This window comes from Gymnodraco acuticeps, unplaced genomic scaffold (assembly GCF_902827175.1).
Source record: "Gymnodraco acuticeps unplaced genomic scaffold, fGymAcu1.1, whole genome shotgun sequence".
In the NCBI taxonomy this organism is placed as follows: Eukaryota; Metazoa; Chordata; class Actinopteri; order Perciformes; family Bathydraconidae; genus Gymnodraco; species Gymnodraco acuticeps.
The window spans coordinates 5,755,035-5,770,062 of record NW_022992250.1 but is presented as its reverse complement, the minus strand read 5'-3'; the positions used below and the strand labels follow the sequence as shown (position 1 = coordinate 5,770,062).

Below are 15,028 nucleotides of genomic sequence, written 5' to 3'. Positions count from 1 at the left end.
TATTGGTCTCTCTTCCTCCATAAATCCTGTTGGTTTGTGCTTCTGGATATATCAGGGATATATTTTGATAAATGTATGCTTTATTTTACATTTGGATATCCGTTTACTCCCACAAAGTTGGCCATGTCTTCATTAGAGTCTGTATTAAAGGATAACCCACATTTTTTCTTATCACACATCCTGTATTACAATGAGAAAGCAGCACAGGACAAACTTGTATTGGATCTACTGGAGATATTGGAGCTTAATTAATTAAATACATCATAATGTCAGTTCATTATAGATTTTTTTGTATTTGTATTCTGCATTTGCAGAGCAACTAAATCTATCAAAAAATAAATGATGTACAGTAAATAAACATTTGCACCTGAGATGTATCAGAGTAGTGCATAATGTTATCTTTATCTTTAATAATGTAGCCAAAGAATAGGAATAAGTACAACTAAGTAAATGCCAAAGCAAGGTAATAGAGGGCTTATACAAATATGACATTTATTATTTTTCTTTGGTATATTTAAGAAAAAATGTGCAACACTAAAGCCAGCATGATGCTGTGCGGAACGTTTGACCTGGATGGCAGTTTCTACACGGTCGCGTTTTTTAAACGGACCAACGCTGAGTGCCTGGCAAAATGGAAGTGTAAGAATGTTTTTATTTATTTAAAAGTCTTTTTTTTAACAGTGTGTTTAGCTGATTGCTAGCTATGTATTGCTTATTTCAACAGAAGCCGAGTTTAAGGAACAACAGCGAAGTCTTTGTCTCAGTTTCCGGTTGATTTATTGATAGAGCTGAAGGAAAGAGACTGAACCGTTTTTTAAACATATTTTCAAGCCACTCTTATGTCAATCTAAAAACAGGAGATTGTTAACTTCAAAATAAAAATACAGTTAGATAATCTCTTAAGGTGAATAAATAAGCTAAAACATTAGTAACGTTACAATCTGATTCAGGCAACACCAGAGCAATCGTACGTAGCAGTACACGTTAACTTAATATTTAAATAATCCATAATTTTCACTTGGTTAAAAATGGCTGTACAACTTGGATGGGTTTATTATTTTTGCTATCATTGAAAGGACTGAATACACAAATCTAAGTAAGGGATTGTGACCAATGTGAGAAAGCACAGAAGTTAATTCAGGAGTCAATTGGTGTCATACACATTTTAAAAAGATTCAAGGTTTTGTACACTTCATTGGATGCCACTTTGTCCCCTTTCTGAAATTGTAATGAGTGTAGTTGTTCTAACGTTTAAAAATCTTAACAATTAACTACTGAATTAAAGAAAGTTGAATAATTAAAATTGATAATGAAAATAATGATTATGAACATTCAAGTATTTTTGCCTTAACACCAAATGTACTCTATTAAATAGACCCAACAATTTGTTTAATAAAACTAAACAAGCTATCACATTTTTTAAGTGCACCTTGCCTTCTTTGTTTTACCGTGTGTGTCCCAACCATGGTCCCAACTCCCTGTTTATTTAACCTTCATTAGTTTTCTAATGTTTACCAGAATGATCTGAGCTCAAAGTCTACCATCCAACTTTCTGAGCTTTCTGTCACAGCTCACTTTCTCCATTTAGTGACGAGATGAAGACTGAGATCTGTTTTAAATCTCCAAAAACCTTAAAGCTTAGATTATTGTTTTATGTAAAAGTTTCACAAAGGTAAAAAATAAACCTCTTTAATTAAACTTTTTTTTTTTTCAGTAAAAACGCTAACGCTGCTATGCTCAGTAATTATGAGGTAATGTATTATGTCTCACTTCTGAAACGTTTTAAATATTTTTCCCGTTTACTTTCAATAAAATCAAATAATTGAGTATCGCTTTGTCGATCTGTGCATTTTTTTAGGTGTTCAAACTCCTGACAGACCTGAAGGAAAAGAGGAAAGACACCGTGAAGAACAAAAACAGTGCTGGGCAACAGAACCTCAACACCATCATGTATGAGGTCGGCACACATCCTGAACTTCTCTCAACTCACTTAAACCTGCTTGATGTTTCACTTTCACACTTTTGAAACAGCATGCCATGCCGACAGTTTCCTCTAAATGTGCACACAGACGCTGAAGTACCTGTCAAAGACGCCCTGCAGCCGGCAGAATCCAGAGATCGTCAAAGAGTTCCTCACCACCATGAAGCCCCACAAACTCACCAAGTCAGTGAGATCTGAAAGATGCACGATTTATAAGATTCAGTTCAAATGTAACCTATATAAACACATAATGTACTGTATGTATGAACTGTTCAGAACACTATATACTCACTGACATTTTCTCAAATCAGGGCAGAAAAGCTGCAGCTATTGAACCAACGACCACAGACAGCGGTGGAAATTCAGCTAGTGAGTGTTTAACTTCATTTTCACCAATTAATATTACAGGTTGCTCTACCATCCTCTATCTTTTTTTCACTCTGGTGTCCGTTTCCATGATTCTTACACATTTAGTGTTGTAGAAACAATAAACTGATCTTACTAACAAGTATTGCTTGATAAAAATCAAAAACACATTCTGTCATGACCACGAATAAGTGAACAGCACTTCTTGTCCATTTCTACCACTCCATGACAACTAAAAAACCTTATCTGCTGAAAAAAATATGTGTTTAAAATAATGTTTTTACTTGAGGTTATGAAAATCATTTAAAACAGCCCAATATAGACACAAATCAAATCAGCTGAAGTTAAGGGTTACATAGCCTTTGAAAATGTGTAATATCAAACACTTAACTTTCTGTTTGTGTTCAGATGGTGGAAGAGAGTGAGGAGCGGTTATCAGAGGAGCAGATCGAGGAGCTCATCCACACGGTCGCAGACGTCCTACCTGGCGACCCGGAGCAGGAGAACGCAGCTCCAGCAGACGCAGAGATGGAGGAGGCTGTTCAACAGTCCTGACACAAGAACGCCCCACAGGAAGAGAACCGGTGGGATGGCTAGAACTGGACTTCTACATGTACCGCTTTTATCCCAGTTTGAACTGAACAACATGCCTTCTTAAGGGTGACACAATTGCAGCCTGGCTTATTACACTTAAATGTCTAATTAAATGATTCATATTAAGGTGAGCCACTTAAGGAATGGAAGAATATTGTTTCATGCAGATCCAACATTCACACTTTTTTGTAAGTACAGTCTTTGGACAGTGAGTCACAGAAGTGTTGTTTTGCACCTGACTGGTCTAATTTGTATTTCACTTCAGGTAATGTTTATGCAGAGACACTCTGCTATTATGTATTTTGGGTTTCTGACTCAAGGTTAGTCACCAGTTTTCTGCATTTTTTGGCTGTTGTATGATTTCCCAAGCTGTATTATTAGTCAGTAATGCAATTCAACTTTGGCACAGCCCTAACATAAGTTCAGACAGTATTATTAGTAATAAAAAGTTTTTTCGACCATGGGCGATAGTTCTATTTTCTTCTTGTTATCTTTTTCTAAACATATTTTCATTCTGTAAACAGCTGAAATGTGTCTAAAGGTTTTTATCACACGGCATGGTTGGCAAGCAAGCGAGTTAACATCACACCATGTTCTGATGTTAATGTTGAATATAAGATAAGATAAGATGGTACTTTATTGATCCCAATTTGGGAAATTGTTTTTGTTGCATCAGCATAAAAGACAAGGCATTTTGCAATAAAACAAAACTACAAATAAACAAGAATAGAAATAAAATAGAAAATATACATGTAGATATTATATATACAAATATATATATTCAAAAATATATGGAATATTACATATAAAATATTGAACAGATTATATATGTGTAAAATGTACAACGTGGTTTTATTTCAAGAGAAATAGGGATTTTTTAAGGCATATAAAAAAAGGAAACGTGGTGCAACATGACAAACTGTAATTGTGCTAAATAAGGACTATAACCTGAAACCCACTTCACAGTCAGAGTAAGGATGGTTTCATCTTCAATGTTTTGTAGAAAAGCAACCCATTGGTTATTGAGGTTTCTTAACACATTTTAGGAGATTGTCTATATTCAAAAATTAATCATATCGAACAAATATTATGGGCATTTTATTCCCGACAAATCATTTTTCACAGTGATTCAAAGATATTAACTGCCGAGTCATATATAGACCCACAAACTGATATTATTATGGATGTTTTGATGTAGCCTAGTAGAGCAGTGTTTCTCAAACTTTGTCATACCAAGGACCACTTAACCAATAAAAAAACACTCGCGGACCACCTAACTCCACAAATATCCAAAAACACATCGTTTTTTACAAATCGCCTGAAAATGGTACAAACAAGTGGCCACATGTGTGATGAAGGTATTTATCTGGGCTATATCATAATAATAATAATTCCTTACATTTATTATAGCGCTTTTTCAATGACTCGAAGCGCTTTACATATACACACATTACACATACACATACATGCAATGGTCAGATACTGTGGACAATACCCACAGGAGCAAGTTCAGGTGAAGTGTCTTGCCCAAGGACACACCGGCTTTACAGACGCAGCAGCGGCGGGTTTCACCCCTTGATCTGATGATCATTGCACAGCGCACAGCGCACTGCGCCACACCGTCCATCTTCACGCCTCGAGGTCATCGAGGCGCTTTTACAAGTACACATTAGTATTATACATGTACTGTGGACAATACCCACAGGAGCAAATCCGAGTGAAGTGTCTTGCCCAAGGACGCAACGGCCTGACGCAGTGGCGGCAGGAGCGGGTTTCAAACTGGAGTTCCCCCAGCACCCCCCTTGATCTGATGATCGGATGCACAGACCACTGCGCCACCCGTCCCGACAAAATATCATGAAACTTAAGCTCGCTCCATTGCGGAGATATTCCCACGAGAGTGCGGAAACTTAAATTGATTTATTTATTTCAAATGTGAAATTTTACCAATATACTCACGGACCACTAGGGGGCGCTCACGAACCACCGGTGGTCCGCGGACCACACTTTGAGAAGCACTGAACCAGACCAGGAAGGATGTGCTGGTTAGACTCTTGCACCTTTCTGTTATGAGCTTCCTGTTGGTGTATCACATCAGTTTCCTGTGCTCTTTTAGCACCTCGCTGAGGCAAGATGCCAAGAAAAAGTTAAAGTCGTGCTCATATTTTGTACCAGCCCATTCAGGAACCCAAAGTGAACCCTACCATCGGATGAGGAACACCAGCTCATCCATCGCCCCCCTGTCTGAACAGTACAGAGGTTATAAACTATAGTGACCTATCTTATACCTACCTAGCAATCCTCGTATTCACACATAAACAAAGCAATATACTCATGCCTAGAGCTTCTAAATTACACAAACATTTCATGGGACCTATTTCAAATTCTGATGCAGTCCTCAATCTTACTTAGACAATGTGTGAGGAAAAGCAGGTGCTGCAGTGAAATAACATTGTATTTGTATAGTTTTGTTTTTTCTTATCTCATATCTTTATGAATTGAAAATGTGTTCTTTCCACCTCCAGGTCACATTGAAGGCATTTCTTAAAGGAACCATTTTGTGCAGAGCTCTTATAAGCATGTATTCAATGCCTACTATATATTAGAAATTATTAGAAATACAAGATTTTGTTGCAGTTGGAGATAATTGAATGTTTGCTACTTTTCAGTCAAACAAGCTACTGACTTAAAGAGCCAAAAGTATCATAAAGCTCCCAGTTTACTAAATGTGTACTGGCATTTGTTGATTTGTAATATGCATCTCTGAACCACACACCATAGTCACTCATGTGTGTGTGATGAATATATGTCAGGTAATAATATAGCATGAGATTACAAAAAAGGGGTTAAAAATGTGCCTATCATCACATTTCTGTCCCATCAAAACCCTGTTAGGTTTTTTTTTTAATCGTGTGTGTTATTCAAATAACAACGGCTATGTGCAATTCACTTGGTGTTGACTTGGGTGTGTCTATCAACTCCATATTGCAAAACCAGCTTGACATAAGCTAAGAGGTTTTATTAACATTTGCTAAGCCATCACACCAAGGGGAAAGTCATGCAATTATTTACTTAAGAACATAATATTGCACACATTTTCAGCCCAATACTCTATATTATAAGAACATATCATTGATTATTGATGTATCTCATTACGTATTAATGAACATCTTTGGTCATTTTATGTTTTATGTATTGTCCTTTGATAGCCAATGCAATTTAATCACAGTTGGTCCTCCACAGTGGTCGCAATGTATCATAAAGTTCCATGTCACACTCGAACAGAGTTAGCCAAATGTTGTACAAATAAACAGGCGGCAAAATGAAATGAGGTGGAGTTAACCTCAACTAAACACATTACATTTCCCCTGTGGGCTTTTACTGAGAGCACACAGATCGATGAGGTAAAGTAATTTTAGCCTCGAGTGTGAATAAGAAAAAAAACAAGGGTTTATCTTTGCAGCGGAATTGCCCTTTAACACCTCGACCAATAGGAATCGCCCAAGCATATTCAGAACGTGCATTGACCAATCAGAGCTCCGTTTGCTCTGCCTCATCGGTAGCTAGATACAGCTCGACTTCTCACGGTACAAAGTTACATCGGGAACCACCAGCGAAACGTTGTGTAATTATGTGTCTTTTGAAACACTAAAAAACCTTTAGACCTTCGCCGCTATGTTCTTCACATGAGAGAAAGCTGAGAGGAGCTGCTGGTTTTCAGCTTTTTGGATCAAGGTTAATGTTTTGTTTTTTTCAGATTTCGGCAGTTTCACAGACGCTGGTGAGTGAACACCATTTTTAACGGATCTGATATATTTACGACGTGTGTTTGCTACCTACGGACAGCTAATTAGTATATTTACCCGGTTTGTGAGGTTAATAGCATACTGTCGGGGCTTTTCTTGCTGAGCTGTAGGTGGCCGCTGGTCGGTCACGGTTTGTTTGACTGATAGGTCATTCACCTGGTGGGCGCCTGCAGCCTCGGGTGCATTTTTGCAGGCAATATGCATCATCAACGCAGGCCAGATGTTGGTGGCTGCAGGGCCTCCAATCTGCAACCGAGGGGTAATCCTATTGAACCACTGACTGCTGGGAAAGCTCTGACCTCTTTATGGTATCTCCTCAAATATGCACATGGCTGGTTCGACACATATTTTATGCAAGCGGCAAAAAAGGCTGCAATGTGAACCTTTAGGATACTAATTTCACACTGTGTTGCCACTGAGGGGAGGGTGTTATCAAGGCGTTGAGATGAAAAAAATGGCTCATACTAATAACACATATATATAATCATAATTAGAATACCTTTATTCGTCTTAAAGAAGGGACATTTATATATGTCATTTCCCTTTCCTGTGAGTAAAAATAATAATTTAGATGTAGTGACATCCTGCTGGTCAATGATGCCACCAACAAGCATCTTAATCACAAAAAGCAAAAGTAATGATCTAATTTCAAATGTGTTGTTCCTATGGAGAATCCTCCTGCAGCATATATTAAAGAAAATATGAATAGCTCATACAAAAATAAATGTAATGTGTAAAATTACTTGGGGAACATGCAGCTCAATGTATGCACAGTAACATATCAACACATTAACTCCAGTACAGGTTAACTGTAGGATTGTTCTCCCTGTCAGACTTTCCCTTTGGCAGGAAGTCTGTGAAGAGGAGGCGACTCTGGCTTTGGGTTTCCTGACAACCTTCTTCACAAAGATATCAATTTGCTGCTTTCTCTCTCGCCAGCCGCTGGCTGTGGTCACAGGTCACTGTTTTCTGCTTATTATAGACTGTTTGTTGACTTGTCCCTGATGAGCGGATGCAGTGGCCTTTCCAAGGTCAATACACCGATTTATCAGAGTCGGTATCCACTCCTAGTCTTTGCAAAGAACTCTTCGTGAAAAAAAACTTGTCAAGTCATCAGATAGTATTGGTTTTGCTCAGCCAGCCTCCAGATATTTGTCTCTGACATTTCTGCTTCTGCTCTTATACATTGGAGGTAAATGGAATTAGAGAATCAAATAAACTCAGCCAAGACATTTCTGTGTCTCACTGTTGATCAGTCTTCATTGGAACTGTTTTCCTTTGAACCCCCCTTATGAAACATTTAAACATTAACAACAATTGTAGAACATAAACTGTATGTAAACAGAACGTGTTTAGTGTTTTAGACTAAAAACACTAGCAATTTGAATTGTGAAAGTCATTGAATGCTATTTTATAGACCAAGCAAGTCATCAGGGAAATATTTGACCTTATAATCAAAAATTAAAACAATTGTTACATTTGAGAAATATATTGTTTTGTGATTTAAGTGAACTGGCCCTTTAAATATTTGGAGGAAAAAAGCAGCCTTCTTCTCTTAAATCACTGGCCCAGCGCCATATATATATATATATATATATATATATATATATATATATATATATTATAGGGCTCTGCACTGGCCTAATTCTCTGCAAACTACAAGTGGCTTAATCTCTGCATGGAAAGGCATTAGAATTGCATGCAAAGCTTGGGATACCAGTGGACTAACCATGGCCTAGGCAGCATCTCAGGCAGGATGGGATCTCCTCAGTTCCAGCTGCTTCTTTCTTTTTCTTGCTTTGATCATCAGACATTTAACAGGAAAGCTTCTCCCGCCTAGGGAGAGGAGGATTCCCCACGTGGGATCCAGATGTTTTCAGCTCCCTGCACATTCAGTCAGAACAAGACCCAAATCAAAACACTTCTGAGAAACGTCTGTAAGAAGTAAAACAACAGTTTGAGTTTCAGAGCTGTAATGTTGCTCTAAAGTGATTCAAAAACTATAATGAAATCACCATCATAAGTGATATTATCAGTTATTGAATAATTATTTGCATTCTCTTATTGTTGCAATTGTGTGTGTTGTATTTTCTAATGTGCTAATGAGGGGAATTACCGGTAGATGTTGGGGAAACTGCTTGTGGGCGCATTGCAGAAGCAGAACAGGGAAGTTGCAGGACAGCTTGCACGCGCAATAATAATCTAATATAATTTAGCTTTGTGTTTTTAGTGTGACAGGAACTGTCAGGGAGAATACAAACATGAAGAAGCTGTAATTAGTGGATTCAGATACACTGTCTGAGAATGTGTTTGTGCTGCATGCCCCAATGAACTTTGACACGGCTTAACGCTCAATGGCTCCCAGAGGAAAGATGCAAAATAGCTGCTTTGAGAGCAAGAGCTGGATGCGTTTCAGCCACTCTGAAAGGGAGTACTGGCAAAGAAGACAGCAGCCAGCAGCCAGCATCACACCCTGCGTGTTGATAACAACTCAGTCGTGCAGGGCGGTGAATAATATAAGGAGTTACTCATTTGTTTCTCAGCAAGTGGAGAAACCATGCATGTAAACAAATCTCATCTAATACTGCACAGGGCAGCAACTTATTCTATTTAGAGATGAGTTGTTTCTGTTTAGAAAATGTCAGAAAAGGATGCAAGATGATGACCAGTGCCTCCCAAATCCCAAAATGATATATTGTCTTGTCCAAACCCCAGTGTGTGTCATAGAGGAGTAAAGAAACCAAGGATAGTCACATTTTGGAAACTGGAATTGATTCATCTTTTCAGCTTTAGCTGTAGAACGATTGTTGATTCTGCAACTGTTGTTTTTTCTGTTTGAGATAGGAGCGATGGATAAGAGACGTGGTTGGCTGTGGAGCGCGGCAGGCCTGGATCCTGCTCACCAACACCAGGGCTGAGGAGCTGCAGAGGGGAGGAGACTCCCCCCTCTGCCTCATCTCAGCTGTCTTTCACACACTCGTCTTCATTATCCAGTCTGACAGTGTGTAAACTAAGTCTTGACTTGACATTTGCTGAGTTTTGAGAGGCAGCTACGTCCACTTCTGCCTCCTCAGGGGCCCCTGGACATCGTTGTATGCCCCCCTGAATCTGAGCCATGAGGAACAGATCGCGCCTGCTGCTGGGCTGCGTGCTCCTCTGCTCCGCCTCCCTGTTCTACCTGGGGATGAGCGGGATAGAGTGCCCCCCCAAAAGCCATCGGTACCGGTGGATGGAGCTGAACCTGGGCTCAGCCAATCACAGCTCATCCCTGACCGAACATTTCCCAGAAGACACGCCCCTCATCTTCATCGGAGGCTTTCCCAGGAGCGGCACCACTCTGATGCGTGTCATGCTGGACGCCCACAATGCAGTGCGGTGCGGGGAAGAGACCCGAGTGATTCCCCGCCTCCTGGCCATGCGGGCCACCTGGAGCCGCTCGGTGAAGGAGAGGATCCGATTGGACGAGGCCGGCGTCACCGACCAGGTGTTAGATTCAGCCGTCCGAGCATTCCTGTTAGAGGTGAGCCGGTCGCTGCACCTCACAGCATCTGTTGTCTGCAAACATGTTGGGCTGTAGAAAGCATGCTTCATCTTTAGGGTGATGTCAAAAATAATTCACTCTTATGTTTTTGTATTTCTCGGAAAAGAGTCTTTGAACATTTGGAAAAGCGTTATATAATATGTATTATTATTTATTTTCTTGTGAATCATTTGGACTATAACATTTCTTTAGGTGAAAAAATGCTTTTTATAATTTCCTTGTGTTTCCTTTTGTTTGTTTGACGGTTCGAACCCTCCAAAAACATTCATTGCATACTTTTTTGCTTGAATAACAATTATTTATTGACTTGACTGGATTGTTAGTTTTTCTCCCCATTTTGTGCGCTTTTTGGTGTGATAAAAACATTTTTTTTGTGTTTTTCTAGATTATATTAGGTCAGTTTTCTTTCTCCTTTTTTGTTACGGTTTGTTTTTCTCTTGAAGGAGAGGGGTGGTTTCTGGTTACATTTCACATGTGTCATTATCTGAGTTGCAGGTACCCTTATGTGTGTACAAATAAAATAATTATAACTTAAACACCAATAATCCGTTTCCATGTGTTTCAGGTGATAGTTGGCCACGGGGAGCCTGCACCTCGCCTCTGCAACAAGGACCCGTTCGCCTTGAAATCTCTCTCGTATCTGTCACGCATCTTCCCCAAAGCCAAGTTTGTGCTCATGCTACGAGACGGGCGGGCTACCGTCCACTCCATGATATCACGCAAGGTATGCTGGGTGTTAGAAAAATATCACTCGTCACCGGCTTGAGCTTCAATAACCAGGATACATGTATTTATTATCCTTGCAAGAATGGAAGTAGTCATCACATACAGAGCAATGGGACAACTAGTTCCTGAACAGTGTCCTTCACATGCTGATATACAAGAGAGGGTTACAGTCACAAGATGGAGGAATACCGGTTCAAAGCAGTATACAATGTTTAGTTTAGATTAGCTAAGACCCACGTCAGAGATGATCATGCTTGCCATATATCTATCTCTATAGAGGCTGAATCATCATGTTAATCACATAGCTATCATATGCCTAAAACAGTCCTGACGCTCTTCCAGGTCTTGTACGCAGTTACAGTTGGGTCTTTGTTATCATGTGCTACTCTGATATTGAAAGAGTACATTTGGTATTTTCCCAACACCGGGTATCTTTCTTTTATTAGGCTGGCTGGCTGGCAGACAAACTTCCTCATGCTGCTCATACACAGCCACTTACAAATATGTACTGCTTGCACATTGCGACATTTTCCATCCTGTGTTTGTTATTCGTTGTGATAAGTCTAATTTGTTTGTCTTATCTCTACCTCCACACAGGTGACTATCTCAGGCTTCGACCTGACCAGCTACAGGGACAGTCTGACCAAGTGGAGCAGCGTCGTGGAGACCATGTTCAGCCAGTGCCAGGCGGCCGGAGAGTCCAGATGTCTGCCCGTCCGCTATGAGCAGCTCGTCCTCCACTCAGAGGAGGAAATGAGGAAGTTGCTTCACTTCCTGGAGCTGCAGTGGGACCCGTCAGTGCTGCACCATGAAGAGCTGATAGGGAAGGCTGGGGGCGTGTCTCTGTCCAAGTGAGTATGTGAAATGTGTGTACAGTTAGTCAGCTCAAGTGGTATCTGACCATACAGATCCTTTTAGTTTCAAGTGCTCATATTTACTGGAAAGGCATGCTATTACTCAAATGTAAAAGCTGATGTTGGGTTGGATGTCAACGGTAGAAAAGAAAGCACAGATCTTCCCCTGTCTGTGTTTTTCATTCTGCATTATTATTCCACCTGCATATTCCCACCCTGTTGCTTTGAGATATATTTCAGTCAAAGGGTGTCAGTCTTTTCTTACAGGCTGCTGTCATTTTCACATCTCACACCTCTCTTTCCATCTTCAGCCTCTGTCCCTGTCGACTGTATAGAAAGAAACTCATTGGTTCCTGATCGTTGATGATTTTAAAAGCCAACCACAGCATAATTTAGCTGCTAGAAATATCTTCATGTGACTTTATATCATGTATAACTGGATAGCTGTCATTTAAAGAATACAAATAACATCACTTCAAAGGGGTCTGAGACAGAAATGTAAAATACTTAAAAATTATATTTTGCAGTTTTGCCCTCCTTAGTAATGTTACATAAACCTTCTGAAAACAAAATAAATTGAAAGTAATGTTTTGAGAAAAATATTTTAAATATGTATGTTTTTATAAATGCTGTTTAAAAACGTTCCCCACTGTTTCACATGTATAATTGTGGAACAGCAATTAAACAGATTATTAGCCATAAAAATAAAAAGGAAAATATGTGTGTCATCGAAGAATATACTCCAACTTGTTTCAATCAACCAATTTCCACAAATATTACAGAGATCAGAACTCAATGACCTGCACCTACAGAGCCCATCATTTCTTGTTATTTAAGTATATTAAGATGTTCTTTCTTGACAGAATTCAGATGTAGCACACATTGAGAGGCAGCTTTTGAACACTAACAACTCATATAGTCTTCTGAGCCAGTGGGAAGTCTGTTTAGAGCCAGAGATTTCATCTGAAGCAGCCAAACCTCTCAGGGCCAAGTGAAACTTCCAGACTCCCCTCCGTAGATGTTTAATCTGTGTTGCTCCACTTATTTGTCGTGATTCAAGTTGAGCATCTCGTTGCAGGGCAGAAGCTCAGGGCATTTGGTGGAAAATCTGTCCGCTTCAAACCTGCTAAAAACCCAAACCTGGCGTGTATTTTAAGGAATTAGGCCACATTCTGAGGGAATTGGCACCCTTATTTTGACGAGTTATGCAACTGTTGGCGCAATATTAGTCATAAGAATGTTTTATAACATCCTCAGAAATGTGACATGTTGTGGTTCTGAATCATGTATGTACATGCTAATGAACACATCTATTTAGGGTGGTGGGAAGATATGCATGTAAGAGATTAAATGGCAATTAAATAAAGCATAAAACACATTTTTATATTGTTATATAATCTTTATATGAAGGCATTTACAGTGTCATAAATAAATGAAAAGACGTTTTATGTAATTTTTTGTCTTAACTGTTGTATTGACGTTCACTATGTGCAATTGCATACATAAATAAAACATGTAACACTCTTAAGTAGCTTATGACAAGTACCATTAAAGTCGCAGCATTCCAGTCGAACACACACTAACAGACTGACCTTGTGTTTGTGTGCAGGGTCGAGCAGTCCACAGACCAGGTGATAAAGCCGGTGAACACAGACGCCCTTTCCAAGTGGGTCGGGCACATTCCCTCCGACGTGATCAGCGACATGGCTAAGATTGCCCCCATGCTGGCTCGCCTCGGTTACAATCCCCACGACAACCCACCCGACTACACCAAGCCAGAGCCCATGGTGTCTCCGCTCAACAACTCACAGGTGAGCTTAAAACAAACTGTTTAAACAACAGTATCACGGCTCAATTTAAAAATAAATGATATACATTTTATTTTTTTACTGAAAAACTACTGACTTTTTAATTATTTAATATGTTGTTTAATCTGTCTTGCGATAAAAGCCCATGTGATTTGCTATTTCTAAATTAAATGATTCGATATTGTCGTTGATTTATCTACTATTTGGTCGGCACCACAGATTTGCCAGGAATTTTATTTAATATTTGTTTGGAATTATTTTATAAATCAAGTTAAAGGTTGGTAAAATAAAGATATATATTTTTTATTGAGAAGTAACACTGATAACATTGCAAAACAGAAACACTATTAATTTTAAGACTTAAGAAATGGGCTTTACAATTTTCACCCATTGATATCACAGCAACACAACACTGATATGCATCATACACGACCACGCTGTACGCTGCTGGAGTGCGACCCCTTATTGCAGCTTTAACACAAAAACATAATTTCTGTAGTGGCCTCCAGTCATGCAAACCTTATTTTTTTAACAGCTGTCAAAATGAATCAAAGCTCCAATCGTACTCTTTTACTCTACTACTCCTCTTCTCCTACTTTTCACCCTTGAAAATATTTCCATTCATAAGTGAACATTGTGTCTTTCTTTTCTTAGAATTTGAAAGCAACAGAGAATCCACATCCCAGTTAAGCTTTCGAGGAACATCCCTGAAATCCAGACTCCCTGTTCCACTCTATGGATGCACCTTAAAGACAGACGTCTCATTCAGCAGTAATTACACCTCAAAGGACAGATGTTAAAAGTATTTCATGTGTATTTTTGAATAGTTTTTAAGACTTATGTCTGGTGTATATGTCTGAACGCGGATAGGAGTGTTACAAACATGACCTCACACAGTGGTTTGTGTTTTATATCCCATATGGATTAGCTTCTGGAAGAAGTTTCTCACTTTCCAACATGTCCGAATCAACAGTATCACACTGCAATGACGCATCCTCTCACCTTGTAACTGAAAGTATTTCAACATGTCTGTAGAGTTGTTTAATTCACCACAAATGTGAATGTGTCTTTAGAAGAATCTTTCACTTACTGAGAGCTCAGTCAGTGTTCATGAAGCATAATGACTGTATCTTTTTGAAGACGTATGTTTATTTTCTTAATAAATTATTTTGGTGTTGACAATTCATTCAGGACCTTAACGTTGTTCTATCTGAATTGAGGGTTGTTTGATTGTTGTAAATTGTTCAACATGAATTAAAAAAAAGTGTCACCTTTAATAATGTTCTTCATGTATTTTGTTGACTACTTGTTAAGGTATCAACTAAGGACATATTTCTGGAAAAATAAAATAC

General features: G+C 39.0%; 2 protein-coding genes across 3 annotated transcripts; both read left to right on the top strand.

The window, feature by feature from the left end:
• Nucleotides 1–558: 558 nt before the first annotated feature.
• On the top strand, nucleotides 559–3,407 carry crcp (calcitonin gene-related peptide-receptor component protein). Its single transcript, XM_034206497.1, has 6 exons — nucleotides 559–639; nucleotides 1,715–1,751; nucleotides 1,859–1,957; nucleotides 2,070–2,164; nucleotides 2,293–2,350; nucleotides 2,756–3,407. Exons 1-6 carry the CDS (start codon nucleotides 632–634, stop codon nucleotides 2,900–2,902), a joined length of 444 nt encoding a protein of 147 aa, XP_034062388.1. The 5' UTR covers nucleotides 559–631; the 3' UTR covers nucleotides 2,903–3,407.
• A 3,087-nt stretch (nucleotides 3,408–6,494) lies between these two features.
• Nucleotides 6,495–14,953, top strand: tpst1l (tyrosylprotein sulfotransferase 1, like). 2 transcript variants are annotated; one of them, XM_034206733.1, is made up of 6 exons: nucleotides 6,495–6,722; nucleotides 9,592–10,267; nucleotides 10,854–11,012; nucleotides 11,612–11,865; nucleotides 13,478–13,679; nucleotides 14,331–14,953. In XM_034206733.1, exons 2-6 carry the CDS (start codon nucleotides 9,863–9,865, stop codon nucleotides 14,364–14,366), a joined length of 1,056 nt encoding a protein of 351 aa, XP_034062624.1. In that variant the 5' UTR covers nucleotides 6,495–6,722; nucleotides 9,592–9,862; the 3' UTR covers nucleotides 14,367–14,953. The 2 variants fall into 2 exon arrangements, with proteins under 2 accessions (XP_034062624.1, XP_034062623.1); XM_034206732.1 differs by having other exon boundaries at nucleotides 9,588–10,267.
• Nucleotides 14,954–15,028: the final 75 nt, after the last annotated feature.

What these genes read in the sequence shown, in the direction of transcription:
- crcp (XM_034206497.1), top strand. An exon ending in TCAACACCATCATGTATGAG is followed by an intron (nt 1,958 to 2,069) that starts GTCGGCACACAT and finishes ATGTGCACACAG; the next exon opens with ACGCTGAAGTACCTGTCAAA. An exon ending in AAGCCCCACAAACTCACCAA is followed by an intron (nt 2,165 to 2,292) that starts GTCAGTGAGATC and finishes TTCTCAAATCAG; the next exon opens with GGCAGAAAAGCTGCAGCTAT.
- tpst1l (XM_034206733.1), top strand. Translation starts at nt 9,863, where the DNA reads ATGAGGAACAGATCGCGCCTGCTGCTGGGCTGCGTGCTCCTCTGCTCC. An exon ending in TCCGAGCATTCCTGTTAGAG is followed by an intron (nt 10,268 to 10,853) that starts GTGAGCCGGTCG and finishes CATGTGTTTCAG; the next exon opens with GTGATAGTTGGCCACGGGGA. An exon ending in GGGGGCGTGTCTCTGTCCAA is followed by an intron (nt 11,866 to 13,477) that starts GTGAGTATGTGA and finishes GTTTGTGTGCAG; the next exon opens with GGTCGAGCAGTCCACAGACC.